The sequence below is a fragment of the Piliocolobus tephrosceles genome, chromosome 4 (genome assembly GCF_002776525.5).
Source record: "Piliocolobus tephrosceles isolate RC106 chromosome 4, ASM277652v3, whole genome shotgun sequence".
Lineage (NCBI taxonomy): Eukaryota > Metazoa > Chordata > Mammalia > Primates > Cercopithecidae > Piliocolobus > Piliocolobus tephrosceles.
In genome coordinates this window covers 682,800-708,755 of record NC_045437.1, presented here as the reverse complement: position 1 = coordinate 708,755, position 25,956 = coordinate 682,800, and the positions used below count along the sequence as shown (strand labels likewise).

Here is a 25,956-nt window from a genome sequence, read left to right as displayed (position 1 = left end):
ATCTGCACCTGGGTCGCTGGCACCTTCCCAGCTTCTTCTGGCGATGCAGTTACACCATAAGGTCCTCACAGCATAAATCAGGCTTAAAGTTAAGTAATCATGTGAGTAATCTTTAGTAAAATTAAAAGCACTTGGAAGAGATACTTAGAATCAAAATAAGAAAATTCTAAAAAATATGTTAATACTTAAAAAGTTCTAAAACAAAATGTAACGTTCTTTCGAAAGTGAATTTCGCATGCAAAGCATTAATGACATTTATTTTAGTGTGAGATAAAAGCAAAACATAATATTCTGAGAGACCAGTAACTGACCCATTTATTTTATATTCTGTTAATGTGAATCCTCGTTAGAGATGTGATAACATTATTGCACAAACAAAACCATGGGCAGAAACATCCCAGCGATGCAGGGGTGCCCACACTGGGTTACAAGAGACATTCAGCATGCGTTTGCCTGGAACACTCAGAGTCTGCACTTTTCCTGCAAATGGGACCATGTCTGATTATTTATTATGAAAGAATACTGACCATTTTTTTCTCAGTTGGTATAATATAGAAATAGACTTTTCTTATCCATTAAATAGTCTTGAAAACATTTTTGCATTAAATCAAACGAGCTGATATCAGAAAACAATTGCCACCTTCCACCTGGAGTAATGTGTGCATTTTTAATGCTATGATTATATGCTTCTTTAGGATGACAAAGTTTCTCTTCTGGCTTCTATAGCACCTGCATTAATCTTCCTTTTTTGCTGTTAAACAAAACTTGTTGGCATTACGCATCCCATCCACTGCAGAGGGGCTGGGAACAAACACGTTTCGATGGTTTTTCACAAGGAGACAAACCATCTGAATTATCTTTTACAAACAGTGAAAATGACAAGATGTTTATCTCTCAGTATGCATTTTAAAACAACATAAATAAAACACACTTCTTTTAACAAAGCCTGGCCTTGGTGGCTTTCTAGCTTGCAGTGTAAGCAATGTTTGCAGAAGGGATTCCCTGGGAGATGGCCGTGTGGGGCCACCTCACTTACTGGCTGTGTTCTCCATGGGAAAAGCACCAGATGGGGAAGCCCAGGATCAGACGTAGGCCGCAAGCTTCTTTCGTTCTTCAAACTGCTTGTCCACTGCCAGAGACAGGGCCTGGAGGAACCCCTCTATGGTGACGGTGGGGGCCTGGAAGGTACACGGTCATCGCTGGAGGGGCTCAACTCACCGTTAGTGGGGCCACCTGGCATCCACAGCCCCTGCTGCCACCCACAGTGCAGACAGCTCAGAAGGGGGTTGCAGCTGATGGGCTGAGCAGTGAGTGCGCACCACACACATCCAGGACACAGATGAGCCATGCTCTTTACTTCAGAAAAGGTGAACAAGGTGGGTATGTGACCCTCCCCCCGCCATGTCCTACAGGTCAGAAACAGCCATGGGGGTGGGCAGGGGGGCACCAAGGCAGCCACCCACACACTGAGAAGGATGAGAAGCTGTTGGGAGCAGACCCTGGAGTCCTTTCCAAAGGACCCACCCCATGTCCCGGGCTTATAACCAGAGAATTCCCATGGTCCCGCTGCCCAGAGCTGTCACCTCCCTGCATCAAAAGGCTCCCACTCATGGTCCATGGCCACTGCCACCTCTGTGCTGAGCACTGTGTCCAGACAGAGGCTGCTATTGACCAGACAGAGCCTGGGTCACTTCTGATTTGAAAGGAACCATTCCAAGATGGGGGTTTTCTCTTCTCAGATGTAAGTGTATCTGCTCTGCCAGACACTGAGTTCTTACCCCAACCAGCTGCTGGGGACAGTGCAGGAGAGGGGTGAGTGCCCTGGGCCGAAGCATCTGCAACAGGCCCAGCACCCAGTGGGTGAAGCTGTGGCTCCAGGTCCTGCTCTGTGTGGACTGAGCCCAGGCTGCAAGAGCACAACCTCTGGCGAGGCCAGCGAGGGACCCTGGCCACGAGCTCAGCACACCACAGAGGCAGACGTGCACGTGTGTGCATGCGTGTGAGCAGAGGCACGTGGCATAGCCGCCTCCTCCCAAAGGACTCGACAGCCCCAGTGTTTCGGTGCCAAGGTCAGCTCCTCCTCCTGCCCCAGGACCCTGTGGTTTGGAAACTGAGATAAAATAAGGCTGATACCCCAGGGCTACTAAGTGGAATTTCCAGCAAGGCTGAGACCTGTGGACAGGGTGGGTGCTGGAGGACAGCAGTGGAGACTCACCTGGACATACAGCGCATGAGCCAGAAAGGGGAGTTTTCTCAGGACCCGGCCGCTGAGGCCTTTGCTCTTCCTGTGTAAAGAAAACCCAGTTCAGAGACAGCAATTTACACAATCACACGTTTCAGGACTAATTTTCCTCACTGGCTAAGGCATCCCTGGGAACACAAGCCAAAGCGCCCCAGGCACACCCTGGGGCTCACAGGGCACTTCCTGCCCCGCACTGGTCTCCTCAGCCTTGTCCTGCGAACATCCCTTTGCCGGTCTTTCCCTATCCTCAGCTCCTGCTCTGGGAGGCAGTGTCCTCGCTGCTCGGAAGCACACCCAAGGCACACCTCTGTGCCCTGCCCCAGGGCCAGCATCCTCGCACCCAGGGAATGCATCACCTGCCTGGGAGCACCAGGCGTAGGGCACGACGCAGCGGGCACATGGTCAGCAGGCACAGATTCCCCAAATAATGGGTGGGTTCACATCTTCAATTTTTGTAGAAGTCTCTGAACTGTTCTTCATTCCCATCTTAACTGATTTAAATCTCTTCAACGGATAATCCAAATCCTTAAAAAATACTGCATTCTTCATGTTATCCCTTGTTTAAAGCCTTCCACACTCTTGCCAATTTCAAAATAAAATTAAAACTCTGGCCAGAAACCCAAGGCTCTGTCTACTCCACCCCCCGCCTCTCTGGCACCTCCCCAGCCTTTGCACTGCAACCCACTAGGAGGTTACCTGAACACACTGCTCCAGCAGCCTTCCTGATTTCTCTCCTGTTGGAACCAAACTCTATCCTTCAAGGCACCATATCATTTTCCCCATCTTCCCTTCCACCCTCTCCGGACCCCCAAAGCCATTTCCTTTCTGTGGACTCTGCGAATCCTTGGAAGTGCTGTCAGCCGTAGGGTCACAGGCTTCCAGCGCATGAGCCAGCGCCCTCTGGGCTCACAGGTTACACCTTTGGAAGGAGGTGGCTATGATGAGTGTTTCTACTCACATGTGCATGCGCGTGCACACACAAATGTACATGCACGTTCATACCTGTACTGTGTTGAGAGTTCACACCCAGAGCCCTCCCTGGTCTCCTCAAAGGAAACAATGAGTCCCTAGTTAATATCACAAATGGATTCGTCCTGATTACAAAAATGAGATCAATGTGCACCTTGAAATTTCATTCAAAAGAAGGCTCAATTTTGACACGTTGTTTTCAATGAAGCCGATCATCTCCAGTTCTCGGAGGGTTAGCAGCTGCTGGCGAGGGTAAATGATCTGACACTGGGGAGACAGAGGCACAGGCGGTTAGCAGAGTCCACAGAGGCCTGAGCGTAGGCACAGTCGGCAAGAGGGACAGCACCTGCAGGTAAAGTGTCAACCATGTCATGTCTCACAGAAATCCAGACAGTGATGACTCGATGCACAGCTGCACTAGTGAACAAGCTCGCTCTCTCATGCCCCTCAGCGTACACATTCTGCTTTTTCAAACAAATACAAATAACAGAACATGCCTCAGAAACCAGTAGCAACACAGCCTCCTCTGTGTTTCGGGCCAAAACGTTTCCTCCCTGTGTGTCAGGAAGGGAAGGGACCTGGAGGCACTCAGTCCACTCTGTCACCTTCGGAGACGTCAGAGCCCACAGTGGGCAGAGCTGGGATTCAGAGCCAGGACTTCCACTGACTTCCAAAGCAGGGTCCTAGTTTGTCTGTTTTAAGGGTGAGGCTTGTTTGGCAGCACGACACAGTGTCTGACTGACCGAGGAGCTGGGCACCAGAAGTTCACCTCAGAGATCAGTTGTCTGGAAGTCATGCTTTTCCAAGTAGCCTTGCCAACAGTCAGGTGGGCACACTGACTTACTATGACTGAATTCCAATATGAACCGTTCTGACTCAGGAACCAGGAGAAGGAAGAAAATAGCATTGTCTGAACATTTTGGAGGTTTGTTGAGGGGTGTGAGCAAAATGAAGACACACTGTCTGTGCTTGGAGTGCTTGGGCCTCCCCTCGACACCCCTCCAGGCCCTGCTGGCCTCAACAGTGCAGGGTCCCCACTTCCATGCCCACAGCTTTCGAGACCAGATCAATATCCACCGTGACATCTGCATGTCTGAATTTCCTATAAACTGCCTAAAATAAGAAACTACCCCATCACTGGGCGCGGCGGCTCCCACCTGTAACCTCAGCACTTTGGGAGGCTGAGGTGGGCGAATCACTTGAGGTCAGGAGTTTGAGACCGGCCAGGCCAACATGGTGAAACTCTGTCTCTACTAAAAATACAAAAATTAGCCGGGTGTGGTGGCTTGCACCTGTAATCCCAGGTACTCACGAAGCTGAGGCAGGAGAATTGCTTGAACTCAGGAGGGGGAGGTTGCAGTGAGCCAAGATCGCACCACTGCACTCCAGCTCTAGACAAGAGCGAGACTCTGTCTCAAAACAAAACAACAAAAAAACCCTACCCCTGTCCTACACCGTCCCAGAAAAAGTCCATCCCTCTTAGCTAAAACTTTAAACATCCCCTAGATTCACAGCACAAGTGTACGAGCGTATAAATGTCACAGTGTGAGGCTGGAACCCACACTGAAAGGGTGTGAGGACCTCCAACACACACGACTTCCTCGCAGGATGTGCTATCACGTAGGGCTCCTTGGCAGCAAAACTGCTGTAAAATCAGTCTTCAGATCCCTGGCATTCTCCAGCCAAAGCTCCACAGAGCTCCGTCTCCTTTCCTCAACCCCCGAGAAAACCATGCCTGGACAGTGCTGACCCGGGCAGGCCCAGTGGGTCCATCGCTGAGACCAGTTCCCAGTCCAAGCAGGCAGTGCTGTCCTTGTTAAGGACCCTGCTCTGTGGTACCCACAGGTGAAAACAACAGCATTAAACTCATCACTGTTTAAATCCCCATTCACTGGTTTGCTTGGTTACTGTCCAACTCCCCTAAACGAAGGGTCCAGGGACGCTCCCGCAGGATGATTTGTCTGGGACAGGCCTGTTCCCACAGGGGCTAGAGCAGCAGAAACACAAGCATGGGGCAGTTCCCTGCTAGCCTGACACACACACACCACACGCGTCACTGTGCCCATGGCGAAAGTGTTCCAGACTCACATTCACCACACGCACCACGGTGCCCATGGTGACGGCATCCCTGACTCACACACACTCCCCGCATGCGTCACTGTGCCCAGGGCGACAGTGTCCGACTCACACACACCGCACGCGCCGCTGTGCCCAAGGCGACGGCGTCCCTGACTCACACACGCCCCGCACGTGTCGCTGTGCCCCGGGCGACGGCGCCCCTCACACACACCACACGTGTCACTGTGCCCAGGGCGATGGTGTCTGACTCACACACACTGCATGTGCCACCGTGCCCATGGCGACGGCTTCCCTGACTCACACTCCCTGCACGTGTCACTGTGCCCATGGCAACGGCTTCCCTGTGCCCATGGTGACGGTGTCCCTGACTCACACACACGCCCCGCACGCGTCACTGTGCCCATGGTGACGGCGTTCCTGACTCACACACACGCCCCGCACGCGTCACTGTGCCCAGGGTGATGGCGTTCCTGCCTATCATCACAATGGGTGACTCAAGAACATGACATCACGGGACCCCGTGACCACAACTGCCAGTTTGTACTATGCCCTTACTTCCTCTTTCAGGTGAGGATCCAGGCCCGCAAGAGGCAGGGCACTGGAAAAGCCCGGAGTAAGCTGAGAACCAGGATTTGTGCAGCCAGCCGGGTGAGCACAGCCGGTCACTGATGTCCCCTACATTGATTGGTACCTCAAATAATGAACAATGGTGACTGTATTGTGCCAAAAGAACAAAAATATTGAGTCGGTGGCCCCAGTTTCAACTATCAGCTCAACTTGTCACATACAAAACTAGTTTTCAATTTAAGAAAGGAGTTAATGCGTATGTTGAAATCCTCCATACTGGAACAAGCTTATTTTAAGCTATCTTAATTAATTAAGAACACATAAGAAATCCATTTGTATCAACAGGAAAGAAAAGATAAACATACCTTCATCAGTTCTTCCAAACAAGAGAGGTAGATTTTGAAGATGGCTGCCGCGGAGGGCGGCCCAATGTACTGCTTAATGTCAGCCCTGTCCACAAAGGCCACGTCGATCTTCTCAGTGATGTTGGAAGTGGTCAGAATCACGACATTGGAGTGCCTGTTGTGGCCGAGAAGCAAGCACCACAGTCATCATGGCTGTCGGTGACCCAATTCTATCCTGCCCTATCTGGCAAGGGGGTTGGCAGGACAATGACCAGCAGGCTGCCCACAGGAAGGAAAGGGACCTTGTGCCAACACAGGTCACACAGACGCCCCTAGCCTTTGCTCTCGCTGCCACTTGGCCTTCCGGGAATTCTCCTACAGCCCCACTTGGCTCATTCCCTCACTGCCTTCAACCTTGGCAAAGATCTCACTTTTACACAGCGTTCCGACTATGCCACCAATGTAGGCTCTGGTGCCCACCATCCACCTGGGCATGGCCATTCATCATCCCTGGACACACCGTAGAGCTGGGTTACTTCCCGTGTTCGTGATCTGCTTTCCCCTCTAGTGTCTAAACTTCACAGAAACAGCCCATTGTCTGGTCTGTTGACCGATGTCCCCCAAGGGCCCAGCATGAGCCAGCACAGAGCAGGCACAAGATGTCCCCAAGGAGCATGCTGTACAGGCCTGGTGGGGCTTCGCTGCATGTGTGGCAGTGCTGCCCTTGCTGCCTAGGGAAGGTTAGCTTTACCTAGACCCTGGACAAGGGAGGGCAGGCCCTGTGCCTGTGAGCCAGGGTGCGTTAATCAGCGGCAGGGCAGGGAGCATATGGATCCCCAGCAGAGAGAACAAGGTACACAGGCCGGGTGAGCTCACAGCTGCTCAGTCCAGTACCAGGAGGGTCCCCAGCAGAGGGAACAAGGTACAGAGGTGGGGAGAGCTCACAGCTGCTCAGTCCAGCACCAGGAGGGTGGGGCTGCAGGAAGGGCCAGAGGGAGGCCTAGGCCTGGAGATCACGACCCAGGGGCTGACAATCCAGAGATGCAGGAGTAGACAGGACTGGCGGGGGAAAGAAACAGTCCTCTAGAGAGGGGCTGGAACCAGGAGCATGAGGGAATGAAGGCAAGAGAGGCAAGGGTGTCTCCTTGTTTCTTCCTGAGCCACATGTCCTTGTGACTGACAGGGAAGTCACGGTGATCTCCATCCTCTGGTTTGAGTGGTAGGTGCACAGTGAGGCCGTCAGTGTCATGCAGAATCCCAGGAAGTGAGGGATTTGGGGCCCAATGAGCAGTGTGGGAGTGTGCCTGACATCCTGGGCATCTAAGCCGTGATGTCTGGTCACAGGTGGATGTGCAGGTCTAGGACTCCCCCCACAGAATCCTGAGCTACACTGAAGGAGCACACACCAGGAACACACACACGCCAGGAGAGAAGGCCTCAGCCAGGCTGTGTAGACTCCTCCCTGCGGAGAGATGCCAGCAGCATAAACCAGGGAGACAGGAGAATGGAGGCCAGGGAGGGAGGCACAAAGAGACTCAGGGAAGGGGCCATCAGGGTATCAGTGCTGTGCAATGTTCCAGAAAGAGAAAAGTGAGCACTCGTGTGAATGCGGGGCTGCGGGGCTGTGGTGGGGGTAGGAGCCAGATTGCAGCAGACTGAGGGACAAGCCGGGTAGGGAAGGAAGTGGACACAAGGAGAAGGAAGTCAGAGGCAGGAGAGGCCCCTCCAGGACCTGCACACTCCTGCAGCTGACGCCAAGACGAGCGCTTCTCAGGAAGCCAGACACGTCTCTGTGGTGAGACAGTGGTCATGGCCTGGACAAAATGTTCCTCTGCACAGTTCAGTTTGCTGTCACCCCACACTCAACAATCCAGCTTCTGAGAATGCCCGGGACTCCCCAGGCACCCTGAGGGCAGAAAGAGCATTTCAGAGAAGGAACCTGAGTCCTGGATGAGCACCACACAGGGACAGACAGGTTCTGGCTTGCCCATCACTTCCTTGGGAATTTGGCCAGCAGCTGTTCCTCCTGAAGCTTGATCAACTTGGGCTACACTGACAACAGGCCCTGGTCCTGTGAGGGTGGACTGTGGAGATGTGGACCATCCACCCATGAAGCTTTCTGTCCTGGGCCAGCAGGGGACAGCCATTCATCTACGAGCAGCACTGGTTGGTGCTGACACTGGGTGGGATAGGAGAGAAGTGGGCAGTACATAAGGCCTGAATGTAGCAGTTCTTCATTTCATGCTTTTCTGTGCTACATAAAATTCTTAGCATTCCTGAGTTTTCTTTTACATTTTTTTTTTTTTGAGACGGAGTCTTGCTCTGTCGCCCAGGCTGGAGTGCAGTAGTGTGATCTCGGCTCACTGCAAGTTCTGCCTCCTGGGTTCACGCCATTCCCCTGCCTCAGCCTCCCAAGGAGAGAAGTGGGCGGTATAAGGCCTGAATGTAGCAGTTCTTCATTTCATGCTTTTCTGTGCTACATAAAATTCTTAGCATTCCTGAGTTTTCTTTTACATTTTTTTTTTTTTTTTTTGAGACGGAGTCTTGCTCTGTCGCCCAGGCTGGAGTGCAATAGTGCGATCTCGGCTCACTGCAAGTTCTGCCTCCTGGGTTCACGCCATTCTCCTGCCTCAGCCTCCCAAGTAGCTGGGACTACAGGCGCCGCCACCATGCCCAGCTGATTTTTTTGTGTTTTTACTAGAGACGGGGTTTCACCATGTTAGCCAGGATGGTCTCGATCTCCTGACCTCGTGATCTGCCCGCCTCAGCCTCCCAAAGTGCTGGGATTACAGGCGTGAGCCACCATGCCCAGCCTTCTTTTACATTTTTAATAAACTAAAAACAATTTCTTTAAAAAGCATTTACAATATGCTGCCTCCAATGTGGAAAAGGAGTCAATACTCAATGCCAAATGCACTTTTAGGTAAAAGAACTGGGCACTAAGATCTAGAGCTGTACAAGTATCACGCATTTCTTTGCAACAAACTTCTCATCACTTCTCAGGGAAAATCGCTGCATGTCCTGGTTACCTTTTAATCTGATCAATTTGGGTCAAGACGGCATTGACCACGCGGATGGCATCTGATGGCTCAGTGCCAGCCCTGCAGGCATTTCGGGCGGCTGTGAGACTCTCCACCTGTTGGGAGGGAGCAATGGGGTCAAAAAGGACAGGGCCTGGCATCTCACAGGCAGCTATAGGGATACGTCCCCCTGAGCACGTGAAAAAGATGAATGAATGGGTGTTCCCATGCCTAGCCTGCAGATGCTGCAGGAAGGCGGAAAGGCGCATAGTGCAGGGAGGGCTAGAGGGCGGACTGGCCGTAGGAGGGGAAAGCCAGGAGCATCAGGAACAGACTGTGTCCCCACAACAGCAAAAGGCGATTCTGTCATGAATGTCCTTATCTGGAAATGCCTACCTCATCAATCAGCACAAACACCAGAGCGTCTTTATCATCAATCAAATCCTGAATCTTCTGAAACATCTTGGTTACCAGCTTGCCACTCTGGAACCCAAACAGCCTTTTAGTGTCAACGTGCAGGGACCACACCGCCAGGTGCACAGGGGGACCCTGATGTGGCCTGCTGCCCCGTTGTCCCCACAAGCCCACTGTCTCCAGACAGCCCCTCAGAAAGCTCCCTAAATCAGAGAAGCCAGGGCGGCATGGGAGGAGGTAAGCCTAATACTCTCGCCCTCTGCTTTGAATGCCAGGGTGCTGAGACCTGAGACCATACCTGCCCTGCCCGGGGCGGCACAGTGAGGGTGACCCATACCTCTGCTTTACCTGTGTGTCCTCTCTGATGAGGAAAAGAGACAGACCACAGATGCAAATGGGCTGGGGCGCTTTCCTCACAGGCTCTCCTGTGCCCAGTGTGCCTGGTCCTACCTCACCTCACCAGAGGATGTGCGGATGCCAGGTGACTTGGGCACAGCTCCTCAGACGTAAGAATCACCTGTGACATCACCTTGTCTGACCCCCTCAGCTCACAGCGCTAGGGCGCATGAGCACCGAGGACATGTGTGGCAGGGTTGCAGTCCCCTGAGTGCCAGTCCTGCCCTCCTGAGCATCCATCAAATGCCCTATCCCACCCAGTCAGAGGTCTGGGGAGAACCAAGGGAGGGTCCCCGCGGGCCCCACCTCCAGAACCTTCTCTGATCACAGTCAGCCCTGATCCTCACACACCTTTCCCACCCAGTTCTCTCCTGAAGCTTCCAGAGGAGGATTTGCCTAACATACAAGACATTTTTTCAGCTACACAATCCAGATAATTAGAATATTTAACTTACTTCCGAAAACCACTTAGAAAAGAGGCTGTGGCTGTTTATTTCAATTAATTGGCCATACCGGTACCTGAGATAGAAAAAAGGAGTTGAGAGAATTACTAATCAGTCCTGCGGATCCTCAGCGACAGCCATTCATGCATCTTGAATGCAACATCTCGAGTGTCCAGCATCGGGGGAACTACAGTTACTGACAAAGAAACGAGGAATCCAGCCCTCCATGTACTAAATAATTATGAAAAAGTCTAACAAGATTCAATCAGTAGTTCTAGACTGTACCAATTGAGTTAAAGGTAAAAACTCCTATTTTAAATCTATTTACAAATTATATTTCTATGTTTAAAAATACTAGCAGTACTAATACAGAAAACAAAACAGAAGCATCAAGAGCTTTTGGCAGAAGCTGAGCATTTTTCCCTCCTTCCACAGAACCCTAAAGAGCATGATAATCTGCTTTCCAGCACAGACCCCAGAGCCCAGGAATGCTCAGGTGGCCCAAAGTTAACTTTAACACACACAGACGGATTGGAACCCAGAACACTCCCCTATCCATTCAGAAGCCTGCAGACAGATCTGGGCATGCTTATCTGCTGACTAAATCACCAGAGAACAAGACTGAGGCCAGAGAAAAGCTGACTTCTAAGTCCTCTTTTCAGTTTCCTGCACATCAAAAGTCCACAAAAGAAAAAGAATTACGTTCAAAAAGCATCACTGGCATTCCACGTAAAAAAGAGAGAAACCATTTACTGATACTGTTTATAAAACAGTGGAGGGATACAGACAATCTAACAAAATAAAAACTAGGTTGAATATTAACAGAACTAATTATAAAACATTTTGGTTCTTTAATAGAGTGAGGAACAAAGGCTTGCTAAGACTTCTTTTTGCCATTTCTAAGTCATAAAACGAAAGCATATTTCCAGATCTTTGTACTGGAAGAAGTTACATTCCTAATAATAACATTTTCCTTCTCTTGTGTTTCCCTCTCTGCCCCTAGAGATCTTTTTTGGTTACTCTTTGGAGGCAGGGTCTCACTCTTGTCACCCAGGCTCACCACAGCCTGGACCTACTGGGCTAAGGTGATCCTCCTGCCTCAGCCTCACAAGCAGCTGGGACCACAGGCATGTGCTACCACACCCAGCTAATTTTTTGTACTTTTTTGTAGGGATAGGGTTTCTCCATGTTGTCCAGGCTGGTCTCAAACTCCTGGTTTCAAGCGATTCACCTGCCTCCGCCTCCCGAAGTGCTGGGATTACACGCATGAGCCGCCATGCTGGCATGCCCTAGAGATCTTGAAAACACACATGTATTTGAATATGTCAGAACAAAGGGCAAGTTGCTAAACATAACCTAAGGGGTCAAAATAAAGCAGCTTCCTATGTAAAAACATTTACGAGACATTTCTCAAGAACTAAAATTATGTATATGAAATTAAACCTCACAGGATTTCCTCTAGTCATACTGGAGAAACAGGAAGCAGATTTACCATCTAATCTTAAATGAGAAAACCTCATTTAAGGCAAAATGGATGGAACACCATCTGGTAAGGTTGCTGGACACAGGCAGTGAGGGCTGGGACTCCTGAGTCGGAAGACCAGGGACCCACTACAAATGCCCTGTCTGCTGGGAGGTGTCTTCCAACGACAGGCACAGGAGGGAACCCAAGTGGAGTATGGCCACTTGCTGAGTCAAGGAGACAGAGAATGGAGTTCAGGGAGTCTGAAGTGACTGAAGGCTGCAGAACAGAATTCCAGAGAGGAAGGAAATATGAAGAAATACCTCAGAAGGAGTGTCCAGGGATCCTCACGGCACCCCCGGTGTCCTGGACGAATACTCAGGTGTGTATAAGCTGGGGACATTCCATGCAGCTACGTAAAGGGTGACTGTGATCTGTAAGCTGAAGGGCTCCTGGACCTCACAGGCTGGGAGGAGTGCATACTCCAACAGCTGGGGTGGAGAGTGCTCACCGATCCTTCAGAACACTCAGTGTAGACCCCAGAGGACCACAATTTAGTGTTAACACTAAACAAACTCCTCCCAATCAAAGCTTAAAAAAACCAAACCTCAAAGGATCACACCAAATCACAGGTAATGGAAAGGCCTAACGGAACAAAACCCAACACTCACTAAAGAAGACACAATCCACACACTTCAAACCACAACGTTCAGCATCTAATGCAACACTACCTAACATGCCAACAAAGCAAAACCATGTGACCCATAACGAGCAGAAAAACCAGTCAATAGAAACAGAATCAGAAATGACAATCATGACGGAATTAGCAGACAGAACATTAAAACTATTATAAAGTTGTTCAAGATGTGAACAAGAACATAATGAAAGAAAAGCACAAAAAGAATCAGAACATTCAGAGCAGAAAAATACACCATCAGACATAAAAACTTCACTGAATGGAATGAAAAGCAGATTAGACGATGTAGAAAATCAGTCAACTTGAAAATACAGCAACAGAAACTTTAGAATAAAACAGATATTTCTAAAGAACTGAAAAAAACAAAAAAGCACATGAGTGGCCTGTGGAACATCAGTCTAACATAAAAAAAGACAGAGTCCCAGATAAAGGGGAGAGGCAAGGAAATTCGGTGAGGAAACAGTGACCAGATATTTTCCAAGTGTGATGAAAACCATAAGCCCCAAACAGAACTCAAGAGGAAAAGACAAATCCATAATTAGAGACTTAACATTCTTCTCTCAGTAATGGATAAAACGAGTGAACAGAAAATCAGCAAAGCTACCGAGTATCCTGACCTGAAATCTGCAGAACACTCCATCTAGCAAGGGGAGAAAGTATAGTCTTCTGAAGTGCAATTCACCAGCAATATTTTATGCTGGCAATAAAATAAGTCTCAAATCTTAAAAGACTGAAATCATAACTCAAAACTATGCTGAATACAGAGGAATCAAGTGACTTACAGTGAAGGAGAGGAATCTATTACTTGTGTAAAATGATTTAGAAAAAAAACAACCTCCTGTTATAAATCCCATTCCCACGGCTCTCCTCTCACAAATTACCAAAAGTTACCTGCTTGAAAGTCTAATCGTCAATTTCTGGGCTAACGCTTTACACAGGGACGTCTTTCCAGTGCCAGGAGGACCTGTGACAAAGATCAGAGCAAATATACTTTTTAGTCAGTGCTGCAACAAATTTCTTAAAACAACAGTAACTTCCATTTTCCATAAAATATAAGGAATACAGTTAAAAGCTACTGATGTTATTACTGCAATGAAGTCTGCTTAGAAGCTTAAATGCTGTGAAATATTACCAATACACTTACGTCTCCCTCTCTTTCTTACTAATTTGTACTAAATTAGTCTCAGCCTCCATCACCTCCCCCACCCCCAGCACTGGCCTGCAGTCCCACCTAGCACTGGGAGTGAGCACTGCATTTTCTAGCCTACATCTTTGCTGACACCTGTTCTTGTCCCCACACTTCCTCTATGAAAGCCACTCATCAAGGCACCTTTCAGAAGCCAAACACACCTTTCTTGATAAATGGAGGTGGAGGGTCCTACCCTCCTCAGGCACTGACATGTGGTTCCTGCTGACCCCAGAACCACCCTCTTTCCTAAGACGATTCTCAGTGGGCTAGTACCCCACACTAAATTCGAAGAGTGGCAGAGGCCAGTGCTCTTCTTGCACGCCTGCCTGCCAAGCATCCCCTAACATGATGCCTCCCAGAAGCTGTGAGGTGACCAATATGAAAAAATGAAAGCATCTAACAGAAAATGGAGACATGCAACTCTCATTTTCTGCAAGCATTTTCAAGAATTAAAGAGGAAATACGTAACTGATTCCAAACAGAAACAACTTATTCACTAATTAAAACACCTGCTGCTTACTCTGATCGTGCTGTGAGGACAGTATGTGGGGCATATCTGCTCTTTAAAAGAATATGTTTTAAGGGCACGTCGTCATGCAATCTTAACTGATGCAAAGAAGTTAAGTACTCTTCAAGCTTCTATTTAACACTTTGCTACAGTTTCATACTCTTGAGTCCACCCATTCTACCCGGTGATATTGAAAACAAAACAAAACAACAAATCATCAATATTTTCTCCTGACAAGAACCAGACAGAATTTCTTTAAAATATGGCTTTTTCAGTTTACTCCTCATAAAGTAAAGCTGAGTACTACAAAGAAATATGAGGAAGTTTCCATCCTAAAGAAGAGTTACAATCAGCTGGGAAACAAGGCAGAATTCTATCTATTTATTTATTTATTTTTTGAGACAGAGTCTTGCTCTGTCGCCCAGGCTGGAGTGCAGTGGTGCAACCTCGGCTCACTGCAAGCTCCGCCTCCTGGGTTCACGCCATTCTCCTGCCTCAGCCTCCCAAGTAGCTGGGACTACAGGCGCCTGCCACCACACTCGGCTAATTTTTTTTTGTATTTTTAGTAGAGACGGGATTTCACCATGTTAGCCAGGATGGTCTCGATCTCCTGACCTTATGATCCGCCCGCCTCGGCATCCCAAAGTGCTGGGATTACAGGTGCGAGCCACTGCGCCTGGCCTACAACGGAGAATTCTAAAGAGTTGCAATCAGCCGGGAAAAAACAGGCAGAATTCTAAAGAATTACAATCAGCTGGGGAAACAAGGCAGCATTTTTGGAAAAGTTTAGTAACACAATAGTCCCCCCTTATCCAAGATTTTACTTTCCAAGGTTTCAGTTACCTGCAGTCACCCACAGTCCAAAAATATTATATGGAACATTTTAAAAATAAACAATTCACAAGTTTAAAATAACTTTTGTAAGTTATTATAACTGTTCCCTTTTCCTATTGGTCATTATTGTTAATCTCTCACTGTGCCTAATTTATAAGTTAAGGTTTATCATAGGAAAGTCTGTATAGGAAAAAACAGTCTACACAGAGTTCAGTACTATCCACATTTGGGACATCTGAGGATGTCTTGGAATGCGGCACCCCACAGGAAGACTTGATGACGTACCAAGTAATAAATACCCCAAGGGCCAGGAGCAGTGGCTCATGCCTGTAATCCCAGCACTTTGGGAGGCTGAGGCGGGCGGATCACCCGAGGTCAGGAGTTTGAGACCAGCCTGGCTAACACGGTGAAACCCCGTCTCTACTAAAAATACAAAAAATTAGCCGGGCATGGTGGCGGGTGCCTGTAGTCCCAGCTACTGGGAGGCTGAGGCAGCAGAATGGCGTGAACCCGGGAGGCAGAGCTTGTAGTGAGCCGAGATCGCGCCACTGCGCTCCAGCCTGGGCGAAAAAGCGAGACTCCGTCTCAAAAAAAAAAAAAAAATACAAAACTTAGCTGGGTGTGGTGGTGCATGCCTGTAATCCCAGCTACTCAGGAGGCTGAGGCAGGAGAGTCGCTGGAACCTTGGAGGAACCCGGGAAGTGGAGGTTGTAGTGAGCCAAGATCGCCACTGCACTCCAGCCTAGATGACAGCGAGACTCCGTCTCAAAAAAAATAAAAAATAAATGTCCCAAGTGTCATGAGCTGGATCTGCTTCACAGAGAAGGGACATTCTAGGACAGCTGTGGCTCCTTCAGAAAACAAAAAGCTGGAACTCCTTGCAGAAGAACAAAGGTAAAAGTAAAGGCTGAATTTCATGCCACTTATCTGGTCAAATAAAAGCCTGCATGCTTTACCATGGAGCAGCACCACCCGGTTCCAGGTGATGAGGTTGCTGTTGACGTTCTTGTCTGAAAACAGTAGAGTTGTCATCACATAATCAAGAAGCTGATAGAAGAAAAAGAGCTAGATAAAGGTACCAACAAGGCAAAGGTCCCCAAGAAATGTGCACCCCCAGGGCTTGATCCTACATGAGAAGAGGGAGCAAAGGGAGCAAGGCCGCCTCCTAAGAGATCATCACCTCCAAACGCTTTCATTTCAGAAGAGAAGGTGCTTCAAAAAGGGAAAAGGAAAAACACTGGCTATTACTTTTATTAGAACAGAAACAAAATGATCACTTTTATTTAAAGTGCCAACATTAAACAAAACCACTAAGGGGTTTGTTTATCAAGTAATAAGTAAGCTCCTTCCTCTAGAATGATACAGCAGTTATTATTCGCAAAATAACAACAGCCACAATGTGAAGAAGCAGCCTGGGACAGCTGCGTGATGGTATTCTAGTGAGCTGCCTGTGTGGGAAGGACCCTTCCGGTTGCAGAGGGTGCAGGGGTTAAGACACACTGGCCTTTCCTTTGTGCGGACCAGGTCTGCTCACGTTCCCTCCTCCCATCTCCAGAGGGTTCAATTCTCTAAGTTGCCTTCACATTCTCCCTTTCCCTCTTCTCTCTCAGGGAGCTCCCCAGAGACCAGCTCTACTCTGGAGCAATCCTAGAGGACAGATGTCCAGGACAAGGGCTGCCAGCAGACAGGGGCTCCCAAAAATCCATCTGCATCAAGTTGCCTGGGGGTGCTGGAGAGCAAAACAGTAACGGTTCCTCTTCAAATAACAGGGCATTCTGGGAAAAGGCACAGCAACTTACGTGGGATTTGACTTCCACATCATACACCAAGCTGTCCCAAAGCCCATGGAATTCAGCTGTGACAGAATTAAACAAAGACCTGATTTCAGGAATGCAACTGCAGCCACCCCAGTCTCCCCTGACCTAAGCCTGAGCTTCCCACTGTGCTACACAGTGTAAGACCACGATTCTGATTACAGGAAAGTATAAATTCTGCCAATTTTCTTCAAATTTTAGTTTTTATTAAAATCAAAGATGTAAAATAAATGTCAGTCACATATAACTTTTGGCAGACAATTGGAGTCAAAGAATTACACTTTATGTCTCGTTATCATGTGCAATGGTCTTTTAAAAAAATTTTAAACTTCCCACCCATCTTTACAATATTGTTGTCATTTATTTTACATTTATGTATTATCATAATCCCCACAATAGGTTTTCATTAAACTGTCATTTTTTTGGTGGTAAACACATTATAAAATTTATGATCATAACCATTTTCAATTGTCTTTTACCCATGCTTCAACCCAAGTTCAGACACTAAATCCACCCGTTTCTCCACACACTGACTGAATGAAGCCCTGGGCTCGGCCTGCTAGCGCCCATCAGCAACGCCTACGGAGAAGCATCAAGCAGACAGCAAGGAGCCACTCAGCAGAAAAGACCAACCGGGCATTTGAGAAGAGCACCTGGGCGCTCTCCGTTAGCCGTGAACCTGAGGTACCCGCCCAAAGGAACAGTATGGTCCCACACTAGAAATCTCTACTTTCCTCTTTTGTGATACACTTTCCATTTCATATGAGAGAAAACATCCTAAAATCCTACAAAACAAACGGACAAACAGAACCCCCCGTGGACTGACATGGCATGGAGTATGCAATCCTCTGACCTCAGCCTCCCCGTCATCTTCCATCACACCCCATACCTGCAGGCAGAACCCAGTGATTTGCTGCAATTATGTTTTCTGTCTCCTCCTCCAGATTTTCACTGCTGGGGCCATCTTCATTCAGCTGGAAGATGTGAAGTGCAACAGTGCATGCACTCAAATCGATGGGCTAAAATGAGGGAAAAGCCAAATAAATCCACACACATTTACAATCTCTCACTTAATTCCAACCATACAAATTAGATGTTAAGGTCCACATATAAAAACTGAATGTATAGTAGAATAAAAACTAGTTCTCAGATTAGATGAGAAGGCTGTTATTTTATTTCAGATTGAGGATTAGCTCTTTTGAAAGCTAATACCCATCCCTTGCCCTTTGGGCCCTACGTTTACCTACAGAATGAAAAAGTGCCCTAAATCTAACCTCTGGGATGTTATCATAGTCTATAAATATACTCACACGGATTTGACCAAAAATTGAGTTTTACCACATAGGGTTTTGTTTGTTTGTTTGTTTTTTTAATTAACTTATTTTTGGAGACAAGATCTTGCGCCCAGGCTAGAGTGCAGTGGCATGATCACAGCTCACAGCAACATTAAATTCCTGGACTTAAGTGATCCTCCCACCTCCAGCCTCCTGAGTAGCTGGCACTACAAGTGTGCACCACCATGCTGGCTAATTTTTTAAAACTCTTTTTAGTGATGGGGTCTTGCTATGATCCTCGGGCCAGTCTCTGATTCCTGGCCTCAAGTGATCCTTCCATCTGTCTCCCACAGTGCTGGGACTACAGGCATGAGGCACCTTGCCCAGTCGGCTTCCTAACTGTGTCTTTTTACAGTTGTTATAGCTCAGAGAAATGTTTACATCGGTAGACAGAAATCTATTTCATTCTTTTTAATGGCTGCATTGTACATAGTGTAGATATATGGAATTCATACATTTATTAACTGATCTTTGGTGGACAGTTAAAATACTTCAAATTGTTGGCTATTATTAACAGCATCTAACAGACATCTATTCAGAAAGATCTACAAAATTGCATAATTATCAGCTAAGATAAATTCCCACAAGTGAATTTGCAGTCAGATAGAGAATATTAGAACTTTCCCTGGGCAACCCCGCTGCCCTCCAGTTAGGGTGTCCATCCCTCCACAACAGTGTGGGAGGCTCTTCCTTCCCTCAGACTGGCCAAAACCACGGCAGTATCGGATCTCAGTGTGCACAAAGCTCTGAGCATGCACAAACATGAGTCCTAACGTATGAATGGGGAGGTCCACCTCATGAGCAGAACTTAGTACCAAGCCTGTCCTTCACAGCTGGTTTTTACAGGACAGGAATTGTACTGCTGTGATACATCTTCCCTAGAAATATGTTTCAGGTTGTTTTTATACTGGTGCCAGAATTGCCCCAATGCCTCCATGCCCTCACACAAAGCTCCTCTAACACATACACATGAACTCCGAGGTGGGTGAGGTGGCCATGCATGGGATGAGATGAAGGACTTCCACAAGGCAAGCCCATCTCTTCATCTCTGTGGCCCCCACACCTCCTATGGCCCTAGCACACACTGAGCACTTCATAAACATTTGCTGACTGTAAGAATGAGACACCGTACACAGGCCTTACCAGCACAGTCCACTATTCTACAACACTGCATTCTCATTCCTGGTTTCCGATCTGTCCCCTGCTATACTGACAGCACCCTGACATCAGGGCCACTTCCTGCTCCCAGCACCTGGCTCCTGACAGCTAGTGAGAAGAACCTGTCTAGCCACCCAAACCAACAGAGAAGTGAACCCGTTTCTGAAAACAAGCTATGAAAACGGCAAGACATTCACGATACAGCCTTTGTATTCAGCTAACGGTTCCTTGGCCCAGCAAATTAGTAACTTACCTGTGAGTCTTTAACCTTTAATTCTGTGTCAACAATAGACACAGACTGCACATTTCTGGTCAAAAAAGGTTCATCAAACTCAGTCCATGTGTAATCACCAAACACAATATTATGTCTGTTGAGTAGCTTTCTAACACTCAGGTTTATGTCTTCTTTCTTTGCAGTGCTAAAAAAAAAAAACACATACACACACACACACACAAAAGCACCAAAACACACATAAATGATTTTAGTTCAAAAACAAAATGTTAAAATTAAGTGTTTTGCAAAAACTCAGACAATACATAAGAAAGTGCAGTAGTTAAGAGGACAGGCTGGAACTGGACTGCCTGGGGACCAAATCTAGAGCCACCCCTTGCCTATGGGTCCTCTACCAGCTGTGCCCTGAAGAAGCTGTGCCCCAGCTCCCAGTTAGAAAAAGGGGACACACAAGGTCAGGAGATCGAGACCACCCTGGCGAATACGGTGAAACCCCGTCTCTACTAAAGAATACAAAAAACTAGCCGGGCGACGAGGCGGGCGCCTGTAGTCCCAGCTACTCGGGAGGCTGAGGCAGGAGAATGGCGTAAACCTGGGAGGCGGAGCTTGCAGTGAGCTGAGATCCGGCCACCTCACTCCAGCCTGGGCGACAGAGCCAGACTCCGTCTCAAAAAAAAAAAAAAAAAGAAAAAGGGGACAACAGTAAGAGTCCTTGCTATGCTGGGCTACTGTGAAGGGTCATTAATACATTCAATGTGTTTAGGACGATACCTGGCACAAAGTAAGCAGTCAATAATGGTGGCTTTCACTATCATTAAGGAAGTTCCACAGCTGCGGGGTCAGGCCTGGGGTCCGCATTGTAACAGGTCTCCAATAGCTGTGATTTACGCTGAGAAAATCTAATGCTTTACGCTTGGCATCCAGGGCTTCCCTCAGCCCACCTTGCTGCACTCCTCCTGACACCTTCCCTTTCTACAACAGTGATCTGGTCCTGGATCACACCTCTCTGCCCTGCTGTGCACTGTCCCAGCTTACTGGGTTGATCAACTGCAGTCACCCTTTAGGTTCTATTTAATGTCTGCCTCCCTCTGACAGGCTCCCCTCCCTCCTGGACAGGCTCCTCAGAGCCAGGCAGGTGATCTGTGGCCCCTCTGCAATCATCCCAGTACCCTACAAAGCAGCGACCATGCATAGATAGTGTGGTTGTGTGCAGGTGTCTATGAACTCTGGTGCAGTTGTGCGTAGGTGACTGTTCTCTAGGTGCAGCTGTGCTCTGATGTGATTATGCCTAGCGTCTCTGGGCCCAGGTGTGGTTGTACATGGGGTGTCTCCAGGCTGCGGTGACACTGTGTACAGGTGTCTCTGAGCTCTAAGGTGTTTACACAGGTGTCACAAGGCTGTCGTGGGGCTTTGTGCAGATGTCGCTGGGCCCTGATGCAATTATGCTGAGGTGTCTCAACTCCAGCACCTAGAAAGTGACCAGTCAACAGCTGTTCTGTTAAAGGAAAGGTCTCTTCCTCTGCATCCCCTCTGAGGCTGGTGGTCTCACTAGACCTCAATCCACCCTCCATGGTCATGAGGAGGGTCTGTGAGGGTCTGGCCCTGCTGCTGAGCTCCCCCAACTCCAGGGAGCAGCACAGCCCATAGGTCCCCCCATCCCATGAACTGACTTAGTCACAAATGAATGGCATTTGCTTTGAACCCGAAAAATCTAACATAAAGTCCGTGAGGAACGGGAACAATTAAAGGGTCTGAAAAACAATGGCTCAAAGAATAACAACCCAATTTCGGCTGCGACTTTAGAGCTCTGTGCAATGCGCAGCCATCCTATCCTCCAACGTGTGACTCAGGGTCAGATAGGTGCACTGGAGAACAGCTGGGCACGGTCAGGGCCAGGTCTGTTGGCTGAGGTCGGGTCGGGGCTCAATGTGTGAGCTGGGATCCTGCGCGCAGGGCTCAGGGAGGCAGGGTCAGTGCCCTGGGGTGGGGTTGGGTCACTGCGCTAGGATCGGGTCGGGGCCCGGAGGCCTGCGCGCCGGATTCCAGTCGGGCCGGGTCAGTTCCCTGGGGTTCAGTCGCAAAGGAGTCAGTGCGCTGGGGTCGGGGCGGGTCAGTGCCCCGGGTCCGGGCTCGGTGCACGAGCTGGGGTCGGGGCTGGTGGGTGCCCAGAAGGTGTGTCGGGCTGGCCCGGCTCACCGGCTCACCTGCCGCTGCGCTGATGCACCTCCACGTGGACCGTCAGCGACTCGGCCACACAGGGAAGCGCCTGCTTCAGGTCGCCCACGGCCTCGTCCATGGCGCCCCCGACAGCAGTGAGGACCCGACTGGAGCGTGGCCGCCGCCACCTCACGCCCAGCGTCGCCGCCACAGCCGCCGCCTCAGCCCGCGGGCCCCTCCCTAGCTTCGAATCTGCCGCGCGAGGCGCACCACCCCCTGACCCGGAAGCGCTCGGGCCCGGTAGGGCCACTTCCTGCCGCGGCCCCGCCCCGCCCTGCTTCCGGCGCGGCCCCGCGGGCTCGGCAACCTCGGCGCAGTGAACGCGGGCGGCGAACCAGGGCCAGGGGGCGGTGGCGGCCACTGTCCGGCCGGGTTCCCGCTGCTCCCGGCCCCCGCTCTGGGCCTGCCGCCGGCGCTGCTATGGGCAAGAAGCACAAGAAGCACAAGGCCGAGTGGCGCTCGTCCTACGAGGGTGAGGCGGCGGCGCTTTGTGACGCGCGGCGGGCGGGGTCCCGGGCTCGGGGGAGGAGTTCCGGGCACTCGGACGGGGGTCCTGGACACCGGGCGAGGTCCCGGCCACGGGGGAGGGCTTCCGGGCACGCGGGAGGTGGTCCTGGGATTTCGGGCAGGGAACCGGGCACGCGCCAGGGGTCCTGGCTGCACGCTTGCGTTCCTCGTAGAGGGTTCTGGGCTCGAGGCTGCAAGCCCACTCACCCCGGTCCTGGAGACCAGGGAAGCGTCTGTGCTGGCTTTTGTGTGGAGCTAAGGGAGAAGCTAGGCTGCCCTTTCTCCTGCCTCTCCCTCGCTCTCCCCTACTCCCGCAGCAGCTCCGTGGGTGTCAGCGGGCAGCACGGGCGCCTGCAGGAAGTCAGGCGAGGGTGAACCGAAGTGCTGGGGATTTCTAGGAGGGAGATCGGGCTCCGGGATTCCAGTTCCTTCTTAATCCATCTTCTTGAACGAGTGGTGTGAACATCCCACAGGGCCTCCTCTGGTGAGGACACCGTGACTTGGAAGGGACCTGAAGCTCCCTGTGGAGGGGAAGGGAGAGCAAGGAGGCAGTGACATGCCGCCACTGTGGTCTTCCCTTCCGTCTTTCCCTGATGGTTGGCAGCCCCGCTGTACTCCTCAGGGAGGCCTTTACCTCTTAGCACCTTCATGTCTCACCTGGCTGCGTGGCGTTTGCACCTGAGCACGCGGGTGGAACTCGGTCTGTGTCTGTGCAGATTATGCCGACAAGCCCCTGGAGAAGCCCCTGAAGCTAGTCCTCAAAGTCGGAGGAAGTGAAGTGACTGAACTCTCAGGATCCGGCCACGATTCCAGTTACTATGATGACAGGTCAGACCATGAGCGAGAGAGACACAAAGAAAAGAAAAAGAAGAAGAAGAAGAAATCCGAGAAGGAGAAGCATCTGGACGATGAGGAAAGGAGGAAGCGAAAGGTAAAGGAGCAGCGGCAGCGGCGTTGGCCCGGACGCCCCCCCCCCCCACCCCCGCGAGGACCCCATGGGGAGCCGGTCCCAGGACCCAGGCAGAGTGCGCCTGCGTGGCTGGAGGAGGGGAGGGGGTGTTCGTTGGTAGCAAAACGCAAACCGCTGAGGCCAGCAGACTCAGTTCCAGGATCCTGGGTGTGCTGTTTCCTCAGCAGACCCTGCGAGGGTCTCCGTGAGGAGGGAGCCCGGCTTGAGGAGGATCTCGGAGGGGGTTTCTCTTAGCTCTGTCCCTCCCCTGAGAACCGCGAGGGGATTGGGCAGAAGTGTCTGGATCCCACCTACTCGTGCTCTTCTCACTCCCTTGACTCTGCTGCCCAGGAAGAGAAGAAGCGGAAGCGAGAGAGGGAGCACTGTGACACGGAGGGAGAGGCTGACGACTTTGATCCTGGGAAGAAGGTGGAGGTGGAGCCGCCCCCAGATCGGCCAGTCCGAGCGTGCCGGACACAGCCAGGCAAGGGTGGACTTTTAGAGACTCTTCTGGTGTCCACAGCTCGTCGTTGTAAATGAGGGTCGGCACCGTGTCCTCTTGCTTTGGGGAGAAGCATGGGAGGGAGGAGAGCTGGTATTTCCAGGGCCTCATCCCGGGTGTCCTCTGGATCTGAGGTTTCCTCCAGTGTCTCTGAATGTCTAGAGCAAGGCTTGGCCAGTTACCACTGGTGCCATTGTTTTGTTTTTTAACTTATTATTACCTAAGGATGGTTTATATGTTTTTCAAGGGTTCATAAAAAAACAAAAAGGCGTATCTGCAGAGACCAATCATATGTGACCCACAAAGCCTAGACTATTTTTTGTCTGGCACTTATGTAAAAAGTTTGCCAGCCCTGGGTCTATAAGTTTGGTTTTGTCTGCACTTAGCACCCAAAGAGAACAGCATCGGAAGAGTAGCCCCACATGGGCCAGACTGGTAAGAGACATGCATGTTCGTGAAAACGCAGGTAATTCCTCTTGGGAAGAGGGGACCTGGAAGCCCAAATGATGGGTCTGAAGTTGCTGAAAGTGACCATAGGCTGAGACAAAGGAAGCTGAAGGCCTTCAGTAGAATTTCTATTGTGGGCACCGTCTGCCAAGGATGGCTTTGGGCTGGAATTTCTAGCTGACAAGGACTTGCCCTCTGGATTCTCCTTGTCCCCAGCCTTCCTGTGCACAACTCACAGTGATGAGGCGTTTGTACTTAAGACGAGGGGTGTCTCTTCCCGGCACCTCTCAGCATCTAGTGGTTCCTGGATTATTGGGAAACTTAGACAGCTGGGCTTTGGGACATGGGACATCAGGGAGTGAGGAGGCTAGTGCTGCAATCATTCAGGCCATCAGAAACCGTCTGAGCCCTGCTGGCTCCACTGAAGGAAAGTTCTGGAAAGCTAGTGGTCTTCTGAGCTTCTGTGGTCATTTGTTTCTTCAGGCACTTTCTTTTTTTAATTTATTTTTGAAACATGGTCTTGCTGTGTCCCCTAGGCTGGAGTGCAGTGTCGTGATTCACTCCTGGGCTCAGATAACCCTGGGCTCAAGCGATCCTCCCACCTCAGCCTCTTGGGACTACAGGCATGCACCACCACACCACCCATTTACTTATTTACTTTTTGTTGAATTTTGAGGGATCTCAAGTGAAATAATAATCGGTGAATACAGGATCACCCCTTATGTCCAGAGCCTTTGTTCCGTCCTTCATTCCTTGTCTAGAGTAGTGGTATGAGCTGAAAGCATTGATAAGTGATCACCACACGTTGTTATGAGCTGAAAGCATTGATAAGTGATCACCACACATTGTTGATGTAAGGGCTACCGGTTATTATAAGGGGTTTTTATGACTCCTGCTGCGGGGAGGGGGTGCCCTTTCCCACCCAGCTGAGCTTTGTGGGAGCCAAGGCTGAGTTGAGTGTATCTTTATATTCCTAGTTCTTGCTGGAACTTAAAATGCTGTGAGACCCCATACAGACAGATACTGTGAACTTGGAGCTCTCTAATGAAGGGATACCAAAGTCTTTGTATTCAATTTTTTTTTTCCTTAAATTGTCAGCCGAAAATGAGAGCACACCTATTCAGCAACTCCTGGAACACTTCCTCCGCCAGCTCCAGAGGTAAACCTGGGCGTTTCTGAAGAGCTTGTGTCTGGGGGTGTCTGGTGTCATCTTTTCTGAGGCCTTATTCCCCACCCCAGCCCTGTCAGCTGTGAAACAGACCCTGCACCTTCTCTTGGTGACTCCCACTCCACTTCGGGGTGGGCAGGAAGAGCTCATGGACTCGGTAGTGGCTCACTCTGAAGTCAGAATAGGGTGAGGGAAGTCAAGGCTAGAGCTGGGACACTGACAGCCGCCAGGATGCTTTGGGGGGAATTTTTATTATGTCTGAAATACCTATCACAATAAATTAAAAGACCCTGGTAATTTTTTTTATTTTTAAGAAACAAAATTCGGTCAGTGTATCCAGTTTTTGGATTGTAGAAGATTTTGTATCATTTAGAAATCTAGATTTTTCCACTTTAAGATGTCTTTGCTTTCAGGAAGGATCCCCATGGATTTTTTGCTTTTCCTGTCACGGATGCAATTGCTCC

The 25,956-nt window shown here is 49.7% G+C and overlaps 2 protein-coding genes across 2 annotated transcripts in view; one reads left to right on the top strand and one right to left on the bottom strand.

Annotated features, from left to right (window-relative positions):
• Positions 1–164: 164 nt before the first annotated feature.
• On the bottom strand, positions 165–22,131 carry TRIP13 (thyroid hormone receptor interactor 13). Its single transcript, XM_023195035.3, has 13 exons — positions 21,907–22,131; positions 19,724–19,889; positions 17,868–17,997; positions 16,964–17,019; positions 16,121–16,211; positions 13,525–13,597; positions 10,487–10,550; positions 9,618–9,704; positions 9,231–9,337; positions 6,223–6,376; positions 3,366–3,478; positions 2,216–2,285; positions 165–1,178 (listed from the first exon to the last, which is right to left on the bottom strand). The coding sequence occupies exons 1-13, from the start codon at positions 21,996–21,998 to the stop codon at positions 1,083–1,085; spliced, it is 1,299 nt and encodes a 432-aa protein (XP_023050803.2). The 5' UTR covers positions 21,999–22,131; the 3' UTR covers positions 165–1,082.
• Positions 22,132–22,135: 4 nt separating this feature from the next.
• Positions 22,136–25,956, top strand: part of BRD9 (bromodomain containing 9) — a 4,191-nt gene continuing 370 nt past the window's right edge. The window contains exons 1-5 of the mRNA XM_031935412.1: positions 22,136–22,391; positions 23,143–23,357; positions 23,727–23,859; positions 25,423–25,483; positions 25,906–25,951. Of these exons, the coding sequence (XP_031791272.1) occupies positions 22,340–22,391; positions 23,143–23,357; positions 23,727–23,859; positions 25,423–25,483; positions 25,906–25,951 (507 nt within the window). The 5' untranslated portion in view covers positions 22,136–22,339. The remainder of the gene's footprint in view (positions 22,392–23,142; positions 23,358–23,726; positions 23,860–25,422; positions 25,484–25,905; positions 25,952–25,956) is intronic.

Excerpts from the sequence above, each read along its gene's own strand:
- TRIP13 (XM_023195035.3), bottom strand. The coding sequence starts at position 21,998 with ATGGACGAGGCCGTGGGCGACCTGAAGCAGGCGCTTCCCTGTGTGGCC. Across the intron at positions 13,598-16,120 it reads CCGGGTGGTGCTGCTCCATG|GTCCTCCTGGCACTGGAAAG; the intron begins GTAAAGCATGCA and ends TCTTTGTCACAG. Across the intron at positions 1,179-2,215 it reads CTCATGCGCTGTATGTCCAG|GCCCCCACCGTCACCATAGA; the intron begins GTGAGTCTCCAC and ends TGTACCTTCCAG.